General features: G+C 37.4%; 1 protein-coding gene across 1 annotated transcript in view; it reads right to left on the reverse strand.

Annotated features, from left to right (window-relative positions):
- TTN (titin) overlaps nt 1-20,329 on the reverse strand; it is a 269,090-nt gene that overhangs the window by 147,388 nt on the left and 101,373 nt on the right. Inside the window, 27 exon segments of the mRNA XM_044913684.1 lie at nt 190-273; nt 493-582; nt 872-955; nt 1,113-1,190; nt 1,422-1,499; nt 1,693-1,773; nt 3,623-3,728; nt 4,130-4,245; nt 4,506-4,592; nt 4,758-4,838; nt 4,982-5,062; nt 5,290-5,373; nt 7,601-7,684; nt 8,065-8,148; nt 9,174-9,254; nt 9,490-9,576; nt 10,168-10,245; nt 10,412-10,489; nt 10,905-10,964; nt 11,623-12,027; nt 12,848-12,895; nt 14,325-14,390; nt 15,936-16,019; nt 16,317-16,376; nt 16,805-16,831; nt 16,934-17,011; nt 17,221-17,430. Of these exon segments, the coding sequence (XP_044769619.1) occupies nt 190-273; nt 493-582; nt 872-955; nt 1,113-1,190; nt 1,422-1,499; nt 1,693-1,773; nt 3,623-3,728; nt 4,130-4,245; nt 4,506-4,592; nt 4,758-4,838; nt 4,982-5,062; nt 5,290-5,373; nt 7,601-7,684; nt 8,065-8,148; nt 9,174-9,254; nt 9,490-9,576; nt 10,168-10,245; nt 10,412-10,489; nt 10,905-10,964; nt 11,623-12,027; nt 12,848-12,895; nt 14,325-14,390; nt 15,936-16,019; nt 16,317-16,376; nt 16,805-16,831; nt 16,934-17,011; nt 17,221-17,430 (2,580 nt within the window).

Consider the following 20,329-nt stretch of genomic DNA (forward strand, 5'->3'; position numbering starts at 1 on the left):
GGGAGTGGGAGAGGGAGAAGCAGGCTTCCCGCAGAGCAGGGAGCCCGATGTGGGGCTCGATCCCAGGACCCTGGGATCATGACCTGAGCCGAAGGCAGACGCTTAACGACTGAGCCACCCAGGCGCCCCTCCACTAGATTAGTTTTAATACATACATGCTTATATTGATTTTTGAAAAAGTTAGTATACCTTTTGCTGGTGGTTCCTCCTCTCTCCTAGGTTTGAGTTTTGGAATTTTTTCTTCTGGAACAGCTCTCTTGGGTTCCTCGGGCACTTTAAAGACAGATTTCACTTTAAGAACTGTTATCTTCACTCAGACCATGAAAGGCAGTCATATAATAGTAACTCAAACATAAAGGACTTGACATTTTCATTATTTAAAACATAAACAAACAACTATAGCAACGAAAACAACAACAACAAATACCCATAAGCAGTGCATTTGGTAAAGAGAAGAGGGTAAGTACAATAGTCCGTGTATTGAAAGGTCACGTGTATCTCTTGCTCTTGGAGGCTCCTCTTTGTTAGTTACAGCAATGTGAACTTTTTCTTCTTGGGTAATTTGCATGTGCCTCTCAGTCACTTGAAAGGTAATTTTAGGATTAGGGAGTTAAGTTACTTAAAGTGGATTTTTTTGGGGGGGGCAGGTATTGGCCTGAAAGTACTGTGATTTTGGACTACGGCAATTCACAACATACACACCAATAAACTTCACAACAAGTAATACTCCACCCATAGATAAGGCAGTAATAGACCACAGTCTCCAACATACTCCAGTAACCTCCATATAAAAGGTGTGACCCAAGGACAGCAGCAAGAGGATGAAAGACAAGACATGTTTTTGGTTTTCGTGCTGGAGGGTTTCATTTACCTTTGGTGGGGGGAGGTTCTTCTTTCTTAGCCACTTTTGGAGGCACTCTTTTTTCTGGAACTGGCTTCTTTGGCTCTTCCGGCACTTAAAATATATCAGGCAACACAGTCAAGCAAACAAGATGAAAAAATGTTAACCACAGGCACTATTTTCTTGTTAATGTTATAAAAATTTGAAGAATGGACCAATTTAAGATGAAAAAGAAAGACACTGTTCAAGAATAAAGTAAAGCCCAGGATACCTGGTGGCACCTTTTCCTTTTTGGGAACCGCGGCAGGGACTTTCTTTTCTGGCACAGGTTTCTTAGGTGCTTCAGGAACTTTAGAAAGATTAGGTTGAAGAATATTAGTTTGCATTACAGAGGAAGTGACATTTGGGGCTTAGAATTCACTTTTTGAAAAGATCATACATACACACAAACATTAATGACTCTATTCAGCAAAAATGTCTATACATCAGTGCTGACAAAACTCAGGCAGCACGCAAATGGAAGGCATTGATACAGCCATTAAGACAAAGGGTACCATATTTCTCTGAGCGAGAACTGTACCTTTAGCTGGTGGGGGCTCCTCTATTTTAGCAGGAATTTTCGGTTTCAGTACAATCTTCTTCTCATGCTTCTCAACCACTTGAAAAGATGATAAAATACACTTGTAGAAATGCCCCGATTTCTTTTCAATAAAAATGTAAGCAATCTGTTTACTTAGACACGATAGTTATCAATATAGGCAATACAAGTGATAGACTGACTGCAAGAGAAGATAAAGAACGGGACAAGCCAAACACAAATAGGGCTAAAATTAATTTAAGGGTTGGTATACCTTCTGCTGGTTCAGCTTCAACTCTCTTAGAGATAAAGTGCATCTTTTCTTCTACAACGTATTCCTCAGGCTCTTCCATCACTTTAAAGACATCAGTTTTAAAGAAAAGTTGTAGTGTTTTTCATGTTTAATTTCAGCTGTGATTTATTACTTCAAAGAGTAATTAAAATAATAAAAAGTTTAACACTTGCCAAATCCCCAACTGTTCCCGTCTAAAGCCCCCCCCAAAAGTGCATTTTAATCAAAGTGTACGCCTTAATAAAGAAATTGAGAAATAAGTTTCAGTAATTTAATTTTCAAGTGTATCATAAAGATAATAATGCTTATATTTGCAGGAAGAACAGGACAAGTACAAGACATAAAAACAATCCTAGTGGCTAAATTAATAACAAGCATTTGAAGATAAATTTCAAAAATAACAGAGCACTCTAGATTTGAAGGCTTCAGGGCAGAAACATACACTTGAGGAAACATAAATTGGATGATAAAAAAGAAAAGACCTGTATTACATGTGAAAAACCTACTGAGGACTTGGAAACAAGCTTTTTTTTTTTTTTCCTAGTTTTGTGGGGGCAAGTATGGTAGAAGAGACAGGTGTCTTCATATGGTTTTTGAGCCTATGTGTATAAAGTTAATTACAGAATAGGAAGATCTAGTTGTAGACATATCTCTTTACACTAGAAGTAAACTTAACAGGCTACCCATCTTTTCCCTAGATCTAGACTTAATGAAAACAAAGAGTATCATAGAATATCTCTCCTTTTAGCTATAATACTCAAAGAGATTTATAATGCATACGGTCAAAAATTGAAATCAGATCCATGCAATGAGAAGTTTCCTTGTGTACATGTTATGTTTGGTTTCCCAAATATGTCTAGAAGGGATGGGCCCTCTTTGATCTATCAGATTCCTGACTTATGCCCAACACCTTGGCCTTTCCCAGGAAGCACAACAGAACCAGTGGGCTTCCTCTTGGGAGTCATGTCCCATCTTGCCCTGTTCCAAGCCATTCCATTAAGGCTGCACATCGGAATTTTCCATGGAATTTTCTTCCACATGGAGAAGAAGTGGGGCGCCTTTTATTAGTCAGAAATGCACTCAAGGGCATCTACATTTAGGAGTCTATTCATTTTTTTTTAAGGAAGAGGGTTAATTTGTTATAGAACTTACTGATTTTTCTTTGAAGCAGAGCTACATTAGAACTTTCTTAGGAAAGTTCTTTCAGATATATAGCTTTAGCCAGAGTGCTGGACTTTAGCAGTAAACCTAGTGGTATCTTAATTCATTGCAAAGGACTGAAATAAAGCTCATTGTTCAATCCTTAAGAAACTATAGAGAACTAGCATTATAGGTATAGGAACGTCTAAACAACAAGCTAATTCAATCAAAGATATTACATAATTGTTTTCTCCATACATGAAATACAAGAAAGACCTATGTGTTCAGTGCTTCACTCTCAAACATGGCCTTGATTTCTGGAATGTAATAAGGTAATACAATTTCTTATTCATTTAAAAACTGAGTCAGGACACATTAGTGAGCTGTGCTGTCAACACTGCTTTATGTTACCCATGTTTTAGACATTAGACTACCAGGTGATGTTTATGCTGGCCCACCATGCTGAAACCAAGTCCTGTCTACTGGAAGGATAAATGTAGATGGAGATACCTGCAGCATTAATTACCTGTAAATATGAGGCCTCCCCCCACTCCCTCCTTAGAGCCAAGTAAGAGAGGATAGACAAACAATACATTGGATTTTTACTGTAAGTAATGTTCCTGAATCTTGTGTTTTGATCAAAAGATACATCTAATGAGGCCCTTGGCTATTCACGAATTTGTGTCCACTTTCATTAATCTGATAAACAATCTGTGAAAGAAAACAGCTCATCAAGACTCCAGATCATCTCCAGCTCATTGGCGTTGTTTACCTTCATATTCTGTAACCTCCACTTTCTCTTCCTCCTCCTCTCTTTCCTCTTCTCTATAAACTGAAACGGATACTCTTTCCTCTTCTTCTGAATAACTCCACTCTTCCTCTGTGAATATTTTAAAAGATAATATTTAATTTAAACTCAGCCCCCCTGAAATACTGGTAATAGCCATGTGTCCCCTACAGCTGGATAATGGTTCTTGTAACTGCTGAGTAGTGCTTCCTCATCACAGGGAAGAGAGAGCTGATTTAAGATAAGGGGACAGTACAGCCCAAGACTGAGAAGAATATTCAAATAATGTCCAGTTGTGGCCACGTTAACAATTATCACATTTTCAGCACCTCATTCACTGTCTTGAAATGATTTAAGACCACTGCAGACACAAAAGACTCAGTCTCAGAAGGCTACAGCAAGTAGACACTGATAAGGACAACTTATAAGGTAAATAGTCACATCTGGAAAGAAAGACTTTGAGGAAACACGCACACCCATTTCTCCCCTCACTTCTGATTATATACCTTCGCGTCGCATGACTTCCACTGTTTGAGGAACTGCAACAGATAGTCTTTCTTCGGCAGCGAATCTTTTTTCTTCTACCACAGTTTTCTTAGAAACTTCGGCTTTAAAAAAGCATTAAGTTGAAGTGTAAAAATCAAGAATCTTAACAATCCTCTTTCCCTAAGAGTTTGGGGAAGAAATGCACAGTACGCCACTCTAACAAAATGGGAAAACGAGTTATGCAACAAACATCATGAGGATACACACACATGCACATTCTGTCAGAAGAGAGACGGAGGGTCATACAAGAAGACACCGGATAGAACGAAGCAAGAATTCACAGGCAACAAGATTTTCGTCAGAGGTCTGAGACAAATCCTACCTCGGGGAGGAGGAGCTTTCTTAGCGACAGGAACTGGTACAGGAACTTTCTCTTCAGGGACTGGTTTCTTATGTAGAACTGGCATTTAGAAACATGCATTTTTAGAACTTCAGAGTTATCTCACTGAAGCCCAACCCCAAACACAGATATATACTCACAATGTATTCATATCACAAAACCACCAAAACCACCATTTGCCTTCTTACATGATGTTATATAAAGATGGTTCTTGGAAAGACAGAGAGACAATACCTTTTGGTGGTAGAGCTTCTTCCTCTTTTTGAGGAACAGGTCTTTTTTCTTCAGGAACTTTCTTCTTCAGTATTTCTGGCACTTAAAGAATAGCATTTGATTTTAAGATTCTCAGAAAGTTAAAATAAAAAGAGCAACAGAATTGGCATGCCCATTAAAGAAGGCATGCAATTAAAGAAGTTTGAAGGAAAGACAAAGTTATTTATGAAGATGGAATTAAGTACCTGCTGGTGGTGGAGATTCCTCTCTTTGAGTAACAATAGTGATTTTTTCTTCTGTGACAACCCTCTTCTGTACTTCAGGAACTTGAAAAGACATTAATTTTTAGAAATAACTTTGTATTTTCCAAAGCAGCTAATTTACAGCTATTTTGTAAGAAAGTAGGCAGGTGGACAGACACTTCTGTTGAATTATTACTCACACCATAAAACACTCACTTTGAATTAAACTAATTCAACAGATAATTAAACACAAAGGTGTTTTGTACTCAAGACATAAAAATCAGGCTTCTTTACCAAGCAAGGCATTATACCTTTAGGTGGTGGAGCTTCCTTTTTCTTTGCAACAGGAACAGGTATCTTTTCTTCAGGAACAGGTTTCTTTGGCACCTCTGGAACTTAAAGTTTTTAAAACAGAACATTAGTTCCACCGATGCCACTCTTATGAATGGACGTAGGCACACACACCAATCTTTAGCAGGTCATTAATGTCATAGAGTTTCTATGCATTGACAAAATAATGCAGAAAAACTATAATGTTAAAAAGGTCACAATGTAATAAATGTCATAAGGAATGTTATAGAGGCATTCAGGCAATTAAAAATGAGTCATATGCACAAAAAGATATGTATAAAATTCATTCTTATATATTGGTATGCTTTTGATAAAAACAAATTAGTGGCTACACAAACAATATAGAGTGTAGTTATAGAATATAGCAAAGTCTTGTTAGGCTTTGTGTCAAGAAATGGAATCCATAATAACAATGGACTTAATTTATCTAAGACTATCTTAGACTAAGACATATTTAGAATAATTGTACCTATATGATACCATTTTTCCCATTTCTCTTCTTACTTTGTTTGTTTTTGGTGTAACTGTAGTGTGTTTAAAACTCAGGAAACACTCATTCTAGAGTAGGCTTCTCAATCTGAATCCATGTGTCAATGACTTTGGGGAGCTCTGTGTATGACGTTTTGTGAGTATACACATACATGGTTTTCTCTAAGAGGCTCCATAGTTTTCAACAGGATCTCTGACCCAAAAAGGTTTACAATGGCTTAGTTTACCTATTCTAAGTGTTTATATAGAATTTTTCACTGGCAGATGTATTTTAACAGCATGCATTGCTGGCAATAATTGTTTCTATTTTAAATAAGATAGCAGTTTTTGTGAACTCTTGAACCTCTATGCTTTCATTTGTAATATCCTGATGTAATTATACAGATATATACACTTATGTCTGTATATATTATCTATACATGGCTGTTTATGCATATATATGTTACTATGTATATTTGTTTTTAATGGTAGGTGAGATATGCCTCTGTGTCTCCCTCAGCACAAGTGCGTTTGGTATTAGTACTGGTTTTAGTAATATGACCTTTTAATGTATCTTATTTTCAAATAACCATATTTTAATGATTAGATAATCAGAAGTTGTATTTTAATGATTAGATAGTCAGGAATCAATTTTTTTATAAGACCCAGAATTCTGAAAGAGTCAAGAATTTGAGAAAGAGAGAAACAGATTTGGTTTAGGAAAAAAAATGGAAAATGGGAAGTCTGGCAAAATGGGAACACTATTTAAAATGTATGATTTCAGTAAACCTGGTTTTCCTAAATTGGATGATACTGAATTCGTACTGAATCTCTCTGTAACAGACCAGAGGTACGCAGTTTGTAGCTTCATTGCATCCAAAAGTAGTGTCTTTTTTTTTTTTTAAAGATTTTATTTATTTATTTGACAGAGAGAGAGAAAGCACAAGTAGACAGAGCGGCAGGCAGAGGGAGAGGGAGAAGCAGGCTCTCCACTGAGCAGGGAGCCGGATGTGGGGCTCGATCACAGGATCCCATATAAGGATCATGACCTGAGCCGAAGGCAGACACTTAACTGACTGAGCCACCCAGGCACCCCAAAGTAGTGTCTTTTACATCACCAACCCTTTCCCCCAAAAAGGAACCAAATTCAAAAACCAAAATAAAGGATTAGCACATTGAATCCGAACATACGTATCTGAAAGTTCCCCTGACTAGCTAATTAGATAACTGCAACACTTATGGCAAATATTGACATTCAGTTAATGTCAGGAAACATGGTCAAAGTAAATATCAAAAATCAATGTTTTCAACTATTCTAAACTTGCCGCTATTGACTTTTTGGAAGAGTGGCAGTTACCAGAAGCAGTGTATACATCTTTATCTCGTTAAGTCACACTTTCCAGTTGTGACCCTTTGTAACCCATCATAACTCATGGAAGTGTTTTTTATTAAGAAAAGTCGTGTAAATGAGGGGTAAAAGACTCTTCCTAGAAACGTGCCTGTAGAAAATTAGTTTCACAAAGATTTCTTTCTCTAACAGAGGAAAGATAGTAAAAGTTTAAGACAGCAGTTTGACATAGTTACTTCTTTTAAGAACACTTTTGGTGGTGTCTTTGGACTGTTCCGTGTCGTAAATAATGTATGTCAAGGGTATAGGCTTGGAAGGTGACCAACAAATGAAAAACACCAGGGACACCTAAAAGACGCAAAATTGTAAGACAGCATAGTATGTGTACGAAGACCATATAAAGCAAAAGGCTGGCATTTGGGGCAAAGGGTTGCCCCCGATCAGTTCTGGTGTACCTTTTGGGGGAGCGGCAGGTTCCTTTTTGGGTACAGGAACAGGCTTTTTCTCCTCTGGCACAGGTTTCTTGGGAACTTCAGGAACTTTAAAGATAACATTGTTGAAACAAGGTTGAGAATTCTCGTTTCCTTCTGAGACATTTAAGATGACACGAAAGCATAAATCCTCAGTAAGACTGTAAGAATTTAGGAAGTCACTAAACATGCTCTACTTGTGGTAGAAATGTATGCAAAATAAATCAATACCATAGAGACGTTGCATACATTCCATGAAACAAATACCCAGGTAGTATGGTCTAAAGTTACTGATACTTGTGTTAACACATTACCACAGCTAATGAGATCACATACACAGAAAACATTACAAATCCTTTACAGATACTACTCCGTTAATACACAGATCCCATAGAAAAAGATACAAAAAGACAGACATTAAGGAATTTTTTTCAAAAATGTTATTCTACCTTTGGCTGGTGGGGGCTCCACCTTTTTAGGAGTGGGAACAGCAACCACTTCTTCCGCGACTGGTTTCTTAGGTGGCTCAGGGACTTTAAAAAAAAAAAAAAAGTGCCATTTTTGAGAAATCGTGTGTTTTTACAACAAGGCATATGCTGTTGCAGGACAGAATTAAAATAAAGAGTAGACATGTCTCTTTTATGCCAAATGAATGCAAGAAAACGCCATGTTAGAAGCAAGAGGCGAGGGAACCGGAGGAAAGGCAGATTAGAAAAAGTTGTGGTTGTTATTGACCTTCAACAGCTGGAGCCTGCACTTTACTAGGAACAGGTAGGAGCCGCCCTTCCTTAGAGGTGCCAGTGCCTCAGACGCTAGTTTTAGAAACTCTACATTTATCAGGCAACTGCATTATAGCAATTGCATTAGATTATCTTAAATATTTTTTGTATCCTAAAAGTTTAACAATTTGGGCGGGGTGTGTGGGGGAGGGGGAGCCCTAATTTGTAGCAGCTGCCGATTTCCAATTTCTGTGGTGGTGTAAATACTCCCACCCTGGCTAACAAGCGAGACATCATGGTCGTGGAGTGGGGAATGATGCGCAGTAGCCCCCGTAATCTAGGACTTCCACCACGTAGGCACAATCGATGTAAACAACCTCAGAAACAGAGAGAATAATAACATGCAGTGAAAGTGGAAGTTAGGAGTTTTGACCATTATCATAGATTTTAATATAATTTGTTTAATTGTGAGTTTATGTAGTTCAACTTTTAATTACGGAGGTGTTGAACACTGGGTAGCAAAATTCCTGCAAACTTAACCATCAGCTCTGGTGAGTGGGCACAAGCTGGCTCCAGGAAATCAAATTTCTATTTCCAAGTAGCTGGTCACCAGATTGTAAGGTTCCTGAAGCTGGGGCCAGAGCCTCCATTCGTTTTCATTCCCCTCTCCTGTGGGCTCCTCATGGTCTTTCCACCCCCATCCCCCTGGAAGGTCCATTGTACCTAGCGGCTGTAGGTCTACTGACTGTGTGACCAAATCCATTCTTCAATATTAACATATCCAGAGGCTTACGATCGAAATTTTAAAAGATTTTAAACCTAGAAGGAATGACTAATACCTTTAGGTGGAGGCTCAATCTTTTTGGAAACAGCAACATGAATTTTCTCTTCAGTAACAGTTTTCTTCTGTACCTCGGGGACTTTAAAAAATGTACATTTTAATTACTGGTATGCCATATTATGGGTGGTAATTATAATTCACAAAGAATATTGAAATACAAATTAAAACAGAGACAAGTGTGCAATGAAAAGGCGACAGAGGGCTACAAGGAGACAGAGATGCCTTCATAATCACAAATTAGGTGTGAAGAAGAGAGATAAAAATTCATCTAAAGCCCTTCCATCTGAGCCCCCAAATTCAAATGTGCGTTATACCTGTGACTGACACCTCCTCCTCTGTGTGAGAAGCAAAGAACATCTTTTCTTCTGAAATAACCATCTTCTTTGTATGCACAGCTGGTACTTTAAAGAGAATATTTCACATTTAGTATTTCTTTTTCTAGGACAAGATACCTGATCAAATACATAGACTGCACACTACATGTAAGTCTTTAGACACAGAATGAGTGAGTTAGTACGAGTAGCTTGAGAATAAATTCAGTATTGACAAGAATACAAACCATGTTCTGATATATGGGGACAAACGACCCATGCAGCCTTTATCAAACATTGTTAAATGGGAATCAAATAGACACAACTTCTTCACACGTAATGTGGTGCTTTTCCAAATCCATTAGGGTTTATGCATATAAACGAGAGGATAGGGAATATTATATGCAATGGAATGCCTTGCATAGTAAAATTAGAAGACTATTAAACAAAACCTTCCTTAAATTAAAAAAACATGTAATTTTAAAGCAGAACTAGAAACAAAGGGAATGTTATTATTTCCTTAAATTATACACATGTGCAACTCAACATAAGATATATACTGTAGAAGAATATATTTTGGTAGTTTCAGATTTGTGAATTGTTTAGTAATATATGTACACATATACGTGGACATAAATAAAAATGTTTAAAACTTGTAACTGGAAAGACAAAGATGTATACCTTTCACTTCAATAACTTCTTCCTGCACTGGAGTCCGAGAAGGTTTTTGTGGAACAATCTTCTTTGAAACTTCAGGTACTTAAAAAATATGTACAAATATATTTCTATTGTGAAGAATATTGCTTTGCACAAAATTTAAAAATACCTTAGTTTAGATAATTATATAAATAACTAACATGGGAATATACATCAGTAAACAGATGACGTGTGTACATGGTATTAGAAATGTTTTAAATCATAATACCTTTGGTGACTTGAACTTTCTGTTCCTCCATTCTTCGAGAAGTCTTTTCAATTTTTTCAACTACTGGCTTCTTTATAACTGCAAGCATTTTAAAGAAATTGCAGTACTTTTAGAATTTCTATTCAAATTCTCTGTTTCTACTATGTATCTACGTATGTTTATATATAAATATATATGTATACATGCATATATACATATATATAATTTTTAAGAAAGAAGCAAGTTTGGTACTCTGAACTTTAAGTACAAATTTCTGTACTTCAAATATTTTGGTTGTTTTAAAAAATACTTATCACAACCATCTTTTTATCATCTTTTTAATTTTTGCATTAAGTAAATTAGGTATTCTTAGGAAAAAAATTCACTGATACAATAAAGCTTAGAGAAGAAGTTGTGCCTATTGGATTGGACTGGTGACTTATACATCTTTGCCCAACAAGCCATGATAATGATATGGATGTTCTGATCTAGTTCAATAATTCCAATTACATACCTTTTGGAGGCGGTGCTTTCTTTTCAGGCACTTTTGCTGGAATTTTTCTCTCATGTGATTCTTTAACAAAAACAGAGGAATAAGAAGGGATGCTTAAATGAGTAAGTTCTAGTAGATTATATTTAACTACAAAGGAAGTAAGAATATATATTTGTGGAAAGTATTGTGTTTGGGATCTTTATGGCTAACATGATCCCTGCCGCTGGATTTCAAAGCAGGATCCAGCAGAGGTGCAGATGGCAGTGGAAGTAAACCCTGGATTTCTGCATTAGAAGACAGCACTTGGAATCTTGTGATGGGACTACATGATTCGACTTAACAACGTCGAACCTGAACGTGACTGAAGAAACGTCAAGAGTAAGTTTCGGGGTGCCTGGGTGGCTCAGTTGGTTAAGCGACTGCCTTCGGCTCAGGTCATGATCCTGGAGTCCCGGGATCGAGTCCCGCATCGGGCTCCCTGCTCGGCAGGGAGTCTGCTTCTCCCTCTCCCGCTCCCCCCTCTTGTGCTCTTTCTCTCTCTCACTCTCTCTCTCAAATAAAAAAAAAAAAAAAAAAATCTTAAAAAAAAAAAAAAAGAGTAAGTTTCTAAAAAGGTCTAACCTTAAAAGATCGAAATGGTCATTTCACTGCCTTCCTATCTGTTGCAGCTCAGATTAATAGCCCTGAAAACATCACGCCCTGAGGAAAAGAGAAAAGAAGCTGCCCAGTCGATACACACCTTCGTAAACCTCCTTCTGCACTTGGATCACTTCTCTCTCTTGGTAAGTTTCCTCCCAGTCGTCCTCCCCTTCGTCATAACCTTCTTCCCTTTCATAGTATTCCTGGCCTTCCTCGAAGTCTTCTCCCCATTCCTCGTGAACTTCCCTCTTCGCTTCTACCTTGGTCTCCTCAGAGTCTTCATCTGGTTCTTCATAGTAAGGTTCTTCAGATGGCTCCGTGTAGGGTTCTACTTCTAGCTCATCGTAAGGTTCCTCCAGAGAGTCGATGAAAAGTTTCTTCTCCTCGTAAACAGCACGCTTCTTCTCATACCCAGGTTCTTGTTCTTTGTGAACCTCTTTCTTTCTGGTTATGGTTGTTATTTTTACTTCTTCAGCCTTGGAGGATACATCAATAATTTCAGGGGCTGAAATAAACAAACAAACAGTATTAGCATATTAATTATATTCGTACCGTTACTTCATAAACCAAAGTCTATGTTGTCACACAGTATCAGTATCTCAGATCTCAGTATGATGTCGATAATTTGTTACATTTTCTGGGTATTGGTCCTGTTTACATTTTTGTCGGCTATGGAACACAGTAAAGAGTATGGAGATGCACTTGCTCTTCATTTGAGGATTTTTCCAGTGTGAACAGAATGGCACTCAGTAAATACCCAATGGACACATCTTCCATTGTTCTATGAGAACTCCCATGGGATATTTTACCATTTGATCATTTAATGGAATTTACATCTAATGTTAACCTCTATTTAAGTTTCCAATTATTCTTTCAGAAACATTTCTAATTTTAAAGCGACACTTTTGATAGTTGAATGTGACTCTATAATCAGTTTAATAAGATAATACTTAAAATTATGTCACCAAATCAATTAGTTGCTTTCATAATAAATTTTTTTTAAAAAAAATAAGGCTAACATCGTTTACGTGATCCTTAGCACCTGTGTTAGCTACAACTGAAACGATAAGGAGGATGCCTCCCTTTCCAACCCTTGCCACTACTCTCTGTGTCCACAGCCCTGAGGCTGCATAAACACCTGCCTGTTTCCCTTCCGGGGCCAGGAGCAATAGGACATAGTCCTTTCTAGCGCTAATTGTAACATGGCAGAGGAGATGCCATAACTTTACAATCAGCTAGAAGGCTTCTATTTAAAAAATAAGAATACAAAGCAGAGATGCAAATCTCAGAGATACAAAAAATATTTAACAATATCTTTCACTTACCTTTTGCTGGAATCAAGGCAGTAGGAGGCTGGGGTTTCTTGTCAACGTCTGGGATTTTAAAAAATAGAATACATGTTTATTTTTAGAGTATGCATTATTTAATGTTTACTAATCTTGTGCACCTTTGTCAGTTAGTTGTACAGTCTGTGACTACTGCTAGTATACCAAACCCCTTTATAATTTCCATATTTAGGTTACCAGCATTGCTATGCAATGCCGTATTAACAAAAATAGGGAAAGGCTGAAACTTGATTCTAGTTTAGGTTGATTTAAAACAATTTCAATTAACATGAGACATGAAGAGACTATTCAGTAAGCCTAATGCTAACAAATAATGCATGTTTAATTTTTTCAATGGTTAACTGTAAAGTGGAGGAAATACCCATGCTTTATGAGCGCCCTCTTCTGCCATAATGTTTGGACTCAGAAAAACATCTCGGGGGGTGCCTGGGTGGCTCAGTTGGTTAGGCGACTGCCTTCGGCTCAGGTCATCATCCTGGAGTCCCGGGATCGAGTCCCGCATCGGGCTCCCTGCTCGGCAGGGAGTCTGCTTCTCCCTCTGACCCTCCCCCTTCTCATGTGCTCGCTCTCTCTCATTCTCTCTCTCTCAAAATAAATAAAATAAAATCTTAAAAAAAAATAGAAAAACATCTCGGGGTGGTGCCTTGTGCTCCCAGATCCTCCTCCTTGCAGGAGGGCTTCCTTACTCTGATCTTAGCTAAACAGGTAAAACGATTTGCTCAAATTTAGTGATCTAGTCTTCCTCTTAAAACTCTTCCAGGATATGGGGCGCCTGGGTGGCTCAGTTGGTTAAGCGACTGCCTTCGGCTCAGGTCATGATCCTGGAGTCCCGGGATCGAGTCCCACATCGGGCTCCCTGCTCAGCACGGAGTCTGCTTCTCCCTCTGACCCTCCTCCCTCTCATGCTCTCTGTCTCTCATTCTCTCTCTCGCAAATAAATTTAAAAAAATCTTAAAAAAAAAACAACTCTTCCAGGATATAGTAAAAAAAAAAAAAAAAAGGAAGTAATTGAACTGATCCTCCTTCAAAAAGTGTTTTGTTTTTCTGCAGGGACTGACAGCTCAGGTGAGCCAGGAAGGGTTCTGACTTGGGCTGGAGCAGCCACTGTATATTTGCATCGGTCCTTGGCCGTCAGTCGGTAGGACTGGATCAAGAGCAGCTGTGGGTGGGTAGGCAGCTCCCTCCAGAAATAACAAGAACTCTGTGGTGTTACCACTGCGTGCCATGGGCAGACACAGGCACAGGAGGATGGGGAGAAAAAAAAGGAAAGCGTGGAAGTTGACAAAGAGAAAGTGAGGGCTGAGTTCTAGAAGAGGGTGAGAGTGAGTGAAGGGAGAGGCTCCACTTTGGGAATTCAAACTCTTACCTTCCTCCTCCTTCCACTATTTGGAGTTTAAAATTGTTAACCAGGAGAAAAACAGTAAGACTCAGTTTTCATTAATTAATGATATAATACCTTTAGGTTCTTCTTTGGGCTTCGGAACAACTTTTTTGGTATCTTTCTTCACAGCTTTTTTGGTCACTAAAAAATAAGATGTCAGAAATAAACGAGTAAAATGTTTTCAGGAAACGAAGAGGTTTCTTGAAATACTTTATTTTTTCATATGTTTTGATGGTAACGAGACTCTTGAAACATTATTGCAAGATACCTGTTTCAGAAAGGTCTTGCGCTAGCACGTGGAACATGTTTTTTGGATGGAGACAGAGTATGTAGGGTGATTCTACATCTTCACTAATTTTATGCCTGCCTACAGTTTTCAAAACATGCAGAACATGAACCTAAGTGATACCACAAATAGAAAAGGTACACATTTTCACTTAGTTTCACTTAGACAAGAACACTTTAAATTTGTCAGGATGAAGAATAACAAGTGAATTAGTAAAATTAAAAGTCCTATCTATGATATTGTGGAAATTTTCTTTGTTGTTGCTGACGTTATACCTTGATCATGGCCCCTACTTATAACTTGAATTATGGCTCTTAATATTCATGAGTAATTTAATTTTTTAAATTTAATTTTTAAAATAAGATTTAATTTCCCAAGTTTCCCAGTGGGTAGTTAAACTTAGCCATGTTGACAGTAGTGCTCAAAGACTAAATCATTCATTAAGGTAATTATTATTTCTGACAACAAATATGATTTTTGATTCTCGTTCTTCTCTGCTATCAAAAGTGGATGAAATATATTTAACTATTCATATAAATTATAAAAATGCTTTTATTATTGAGATGTATTAGTCACAAAACTGGAAGGCTTTTTGTTTTTTCATTGAATTTTCCCTGAGGCTGGCTGAAAAGTAGCTCAAGCTCTGGACACCAATGGTAGCAGATACTGGGATACTGGCTTGCCAAACCCTGGAAACTGCAATGGAAAAATCTGACTTTGACATGCAGAATTTTTTCCCAATGCAAGGAGAGTTCTGACAGCAATTCTCAACTACCCAGAACTCTAGAAAGTCCCAGGTTGTCTGTTGACTGATTTAGTTGAGCAGCTTGGGGGACAAATAGTATAATTCATCTATTGAAATATTTGAAAAGGGAAATTCCTTGACACACTCAAGAGCTCCTTATTGGTGAACTCATTCCTTAGATAAGAAAAAAAAATCAAATATATCAAAGATATTCTAAATCACATTTTTGTAACAAAATAGCAATTTTTAAAAAGGTGTTAACTTTGTAATTGAGAAGAAAACACTGTAACTTGCAACATGACTATAAACTAGTATGGTTTATTTCCAGAAGCTTCACTAGAAGTTAATTATTTTATTGTTATATAGTTACATATAGTTAAAATATATAAAGTATGAAATGTGGAATAGATTTGCCATTAATGTTTCAGTGGTTACATTAAGATAAAATATTTTAACATTAAGCATTGCATTTGGTTTGTGTGATTTTCAGAGTTTTAATCACATGTCTTGCACATTTAGAGCAAGTAATTTACATTTTGAAAGGCAATTCAACCTACTGGCCACTAGAGGGCCAACATGTTGCATTAGACAACATTTTCCAGGTCTGCGATAGTTGATTATGTATTTTGACATCTAGGTAGATAACAGAAAATACCTTCAATGCGTTTTGCTGGTGGTTTCTTTTCTTCAGGTGATGGTAGCAACAGAGGAATAGGAGGAACAACCATAGGAGGGATTTCTGAAGAAAAGAAATGCCATCATCATGGTTTGGTTTCTTTGTGTGAAGTATAATGAAAAGTCTTACGCATTCCTTTCAGTAATCAAAGGTGTTATAGTACCAATTCATCAATCAGAGCAAATAAAAATAGCATATATAATTGTTACTACTCTCTTGCTTTGATTTTTAATTACACAGTGAAGAATATGACATGCAAGGCTGTGCTCTGGCTCTCTACTGTGGTTTGGCATCGCTAATTTCCTTGTGGTATATATAGAATATCGTTGCTGCAAGCGCAGGTGTTGTGCTGGGTCTTACCTTCTGGAGGTACTGCTCTGATAGGCATGGTTGGGATGGGAACTCTGGAGTCAGGAATATCTGGAAAGGAACAATTAAGGGTAAGCATAGAGGGACTGAAACCACAGATATTTATTAGACAACTAAGATGTGTTTGTCAGGCGTTTCCAACAACAGAATCTAATACATAGACACAGAGATAATTAGGATTCTTTTGTATGCAACCACATAGGCATGTTTATTCCCTGTGAAAATTGGTTCTGTTCTATGGCCACACAGTTTTGGCAATATCCTAGATATCAGCTGAATAAGACCTTATTATCTCTAATTTCCCAAGCTCCCAAAGCCTAACATTTATGTTATTTCCTGAAAATTATTTTGCCAAATAATATCTTACTGAAAAACCTAAATCATATTTTTAGACATTTCAGTTTGGCTTCTGTCATTTACAAAATTCTACTGAATATATTTGAGCAAGGCTTTGTTTTGTTTTGTTTTTTTAAACTTACCAGGAGGCTTCATCTCAAGCTTGATTTCTGCAAAAGAAAAAAAAAATGACATTTTTGTATTTAGAGTTGTCTGGGCGGGATTGTTTGTTTCAGGGATTGCAATGTGGCTTAAATGGGGTTTTTTCTGACCTTTGGTTGTTAAGTACAGCTCTGCTGTGCTTCTTGCTTCACCTCTCGGTTCCAGTCGAGCAATTACTGAATAGACACCTAAGAAGAATCATCAAACTTTTGTTTTCTGATACATTTATAAATAACACTTCTTTATTTAAATACAGTATGGATTTATTTATCCTTCTCTTTCCTAAAAAAAAGTATTCTATATAGAATTACAGAGTGTAAGTGTAAGCTAGGGTAGAATATATAAAACAGACAAGATTTAAATTATATATTCACGGGGATGCCATCAACTAAATTACCTTCATCATCTGGGGTCACATTGTGAATGGTCATATAATGGCAGCGACCATCATTCCTAAAGTTGTACTTCTGGCTCTCGGTTAGTTCTGTTGGTCCTTTGTACCATGTTACAATAGCATCATCAAAGGACACTTCGCATTCAAAGGTGGCAGACTGATGCTCGCTCACCACAATGTTCTGTATGCGTCTCGTAAACTGAATTGGTTCAGCTGTTTAAGTACAAAGAAGATTCAAAGTTAGATTGTATAGGGAGGAAGGCTTTTCACTGTGCTTTCCCCTCAGGTATTTAAAGCCTCAACCTATGTATCCAATTAGAAAAATAACAAAGGCTGAAAATATAAAACAAAAAGAAAGTGCTCTTTTATGCATCAGTAACAAGAAATCATCCCAATACTTAAGTGTATTTCTTCAGAACCAATGTAGGAAAGTGTAAAGAAATCCCTGGGAGCCCTTAAAATATTTGCACAAAGGCAATAGTCAAAGGGGCTTATGACCCTAAAGTCAAATTAAACTTTAAAAATGTTAGTGAAATTGGGGGTTCAAAATAAAGGGAACATAAACTTAATTTTACTGTGTAACTTATTCCACTTTTAAATTCTTTCTTCTGTAAAAGAATTTTGCTATTCAGGACCTAGAATTGTTTATTATTTACTGTGTTATAACTTTCCTTGTGAAATAATTTTAAACTCAAGAGGAAGTCTGAACTTCTAAATTTCAGATGGTTCATTTTTAAGAGTTCTGAAACCTGCTTTGTAAACACCTGTGGCCATGCACAAAGGGGTCATGCCCCCTGTGCCCCTGGGAATGAATGGCAGGGGTATTTAGTAGGAGAATGGGCTGCAGTAGAAGGCCCTTTTGCAGGATTTTGTCTAGAAGTCTGGAATTCAATGTATAACAATATCGAGAACATCTGAGACATCATAAGTACTCTAGTGAGCCTTTTATTTTTTGAAGGATCATATAAGAATGCAATTATTTAAAAAATGAGAAGTGGTTTCAACTGGATCCTTTATATGGAAACCTACTAAAAATTTTTGAACCTTAAAATACAACCAGGCATTGATATCCACTTAAAAGCAAGTCAGAGCAAAGCAGGAAAGAATGTCCAATGGAACAAAGACAGTCTCTTCAACAAATGGTGTTGGGAAAATTGGATAGCCACATGCAGAAGAATGAAACTGGACCATTTCCTTACACCACACACAAAAATAGACTCCAAATGGTTGAAAGACCTCAATGTGAGACAGGAGTCCATCAAAATCCTAAAGGAGAACACAGGCAGCAACCTCTTTGACCTCAGCCGAAGCAACTTCTTCCTAGAAACATCGCCAAAGGCAAGGGAGGCAAGGGCAAAAATGAACTATTGGGACTTAATCAAGATAAAAAGCTTTTGCAAAGCAAAGGAAACAGTCAACAAAACCAAAAGACAACCAACAGAATGGGAGAAGATATTTGCAAATGACATATCAGATAAAGGGCTAGTATCCAAAATCTATAAAGAACTCATCAAACTCAACACCCAAAGAACAAAGAATCCAATCAAGAAATGGGCAGAAGACATGAAAAGACATTTTTCCAAAGAAAACATCCAAATGGCCAACAGACACATGAAAAAGTGCTCAGTATCGCTCGGCATCAGGGAAATCCAAATCAAAACCTCAATGAGATACCACCTCACACCTGTCAGAATGGCTAAAATTAACAAGTCAGGAAATGACAGATGTTGGCGGGGATGCGGAGAAAGGGGAACCCTCCTACACTGTTGGTGGGAATGCAAGCTGGTGCAGCCACTCTGGAAAACTGTATGGAGGTTCCTCAAAAAGTTGAAAATAGAGCTACCATATGATCCAGCAATTGCACTACTGAGTATTTACCCCAAAGATACAAAAGTAGGGATCCGAAGGGGTACGTGCACCCCGATGTTTATAGCAGCAATGTCCACAATAGCCAAACTGTGGAAAGAGCCAAGATGTCCATCAACAGATGAATGGATAAAGAAGATCTGGTATATATATACAATGGAATATTATGCAGCCATCAAAAGGAACGAGATCTTGCCATTTGCAACGACGTGGATGGAACTGGAGGGTATTATGTTGAGTGAAAGAAGTCAAACAGAGAAAGACATGTATCATATGATCTCACTGATATGAGGAATTCTTAATCTCAGGAAACAAACTGAGGGTTGCTGGAGTGGGGGGTGGGGTGGGAAGGATGGGGTGACTGGGTGATAGACACTGGGGAGGGTATGTGCTCTGGTAAGCGCTGTGAATTTTGCAAGACTGTTGAATCTCAGATCTGTACCTCTGAAACAAATAATGCAATATATGTTAAGAAAAAAAAAAAAAAGAAGAAGAAGAAGGTAGCGGGAGGGGAAGAATGAAGCGGGGGAAATCGGAGGGGTAGACGAACCATGAGAGACGATGGACTCTGAAAAACAAACAGGGTTCTAGAGGGGAGGGGGGTGGGAGGATGGGTTAGCCTGGTGGTGGGTACTGAGGAGGGCACGTTCTGCATGGAGCACTGGGTGTTATGCACAAACAATGAATCATGGAACACTTCATCTAAAACTAATGATGTAATGTATGGGGATTAACATAAGAATAAAAAAAAATTAAAAAAAAAAAAGCAAGTCAGAGAAGTTGAAATGTTTGTGTATCTAAGTCTTATAGTTTTATTTCAAAAACTATAAATGGGCACCCACTGGAAGTAGATGCTATCATTATAGCTAAAATGTTGCTCACTACAGTCCAAGGGTGTCTTCAGACAGTGCATATGATCAAAAGATTAGGAGATAAATGTTATTGCTCCTAAATCCCGAGATTTCCTTTTACTTCAGAGATTTAGAAGGTTGGAATACAATCCTCACATAAAATAGTTATTTTTGAAAAATAGCTGCTAATCACACATGACATCTGTTGTTAATTTTATCTAGTAAGTTTCAGACAAGTAGATTCAAATTAATTTCTATAAACAAAATAGATTTTTTTTAGATCTATTAGAGTTAGCCAAGATCTTTTAGCTATAGCTATGAAATCTGGTCATTTCCAAGATCTCTGTCTTAGAATGAGAATCATAGATGTGAGAATTATGCAATTTAGTAAAATT

The sequence above is a fragment of the Neomonachus schauinslandi genome, chromosome 3, assembly GCF_002201575.2.
Source record: "Neomonachus schauinslandi chromosome 3, ASM220157v2, whole genome shotgun sequence".
NCBI classification, from domain to species: domain Eukaryota; kingdom Metazoa; phylum Chordata; class Mammalia; order Carnivora; family Phocidae; genus Neomonachus; species Neomonachus schauinslandi.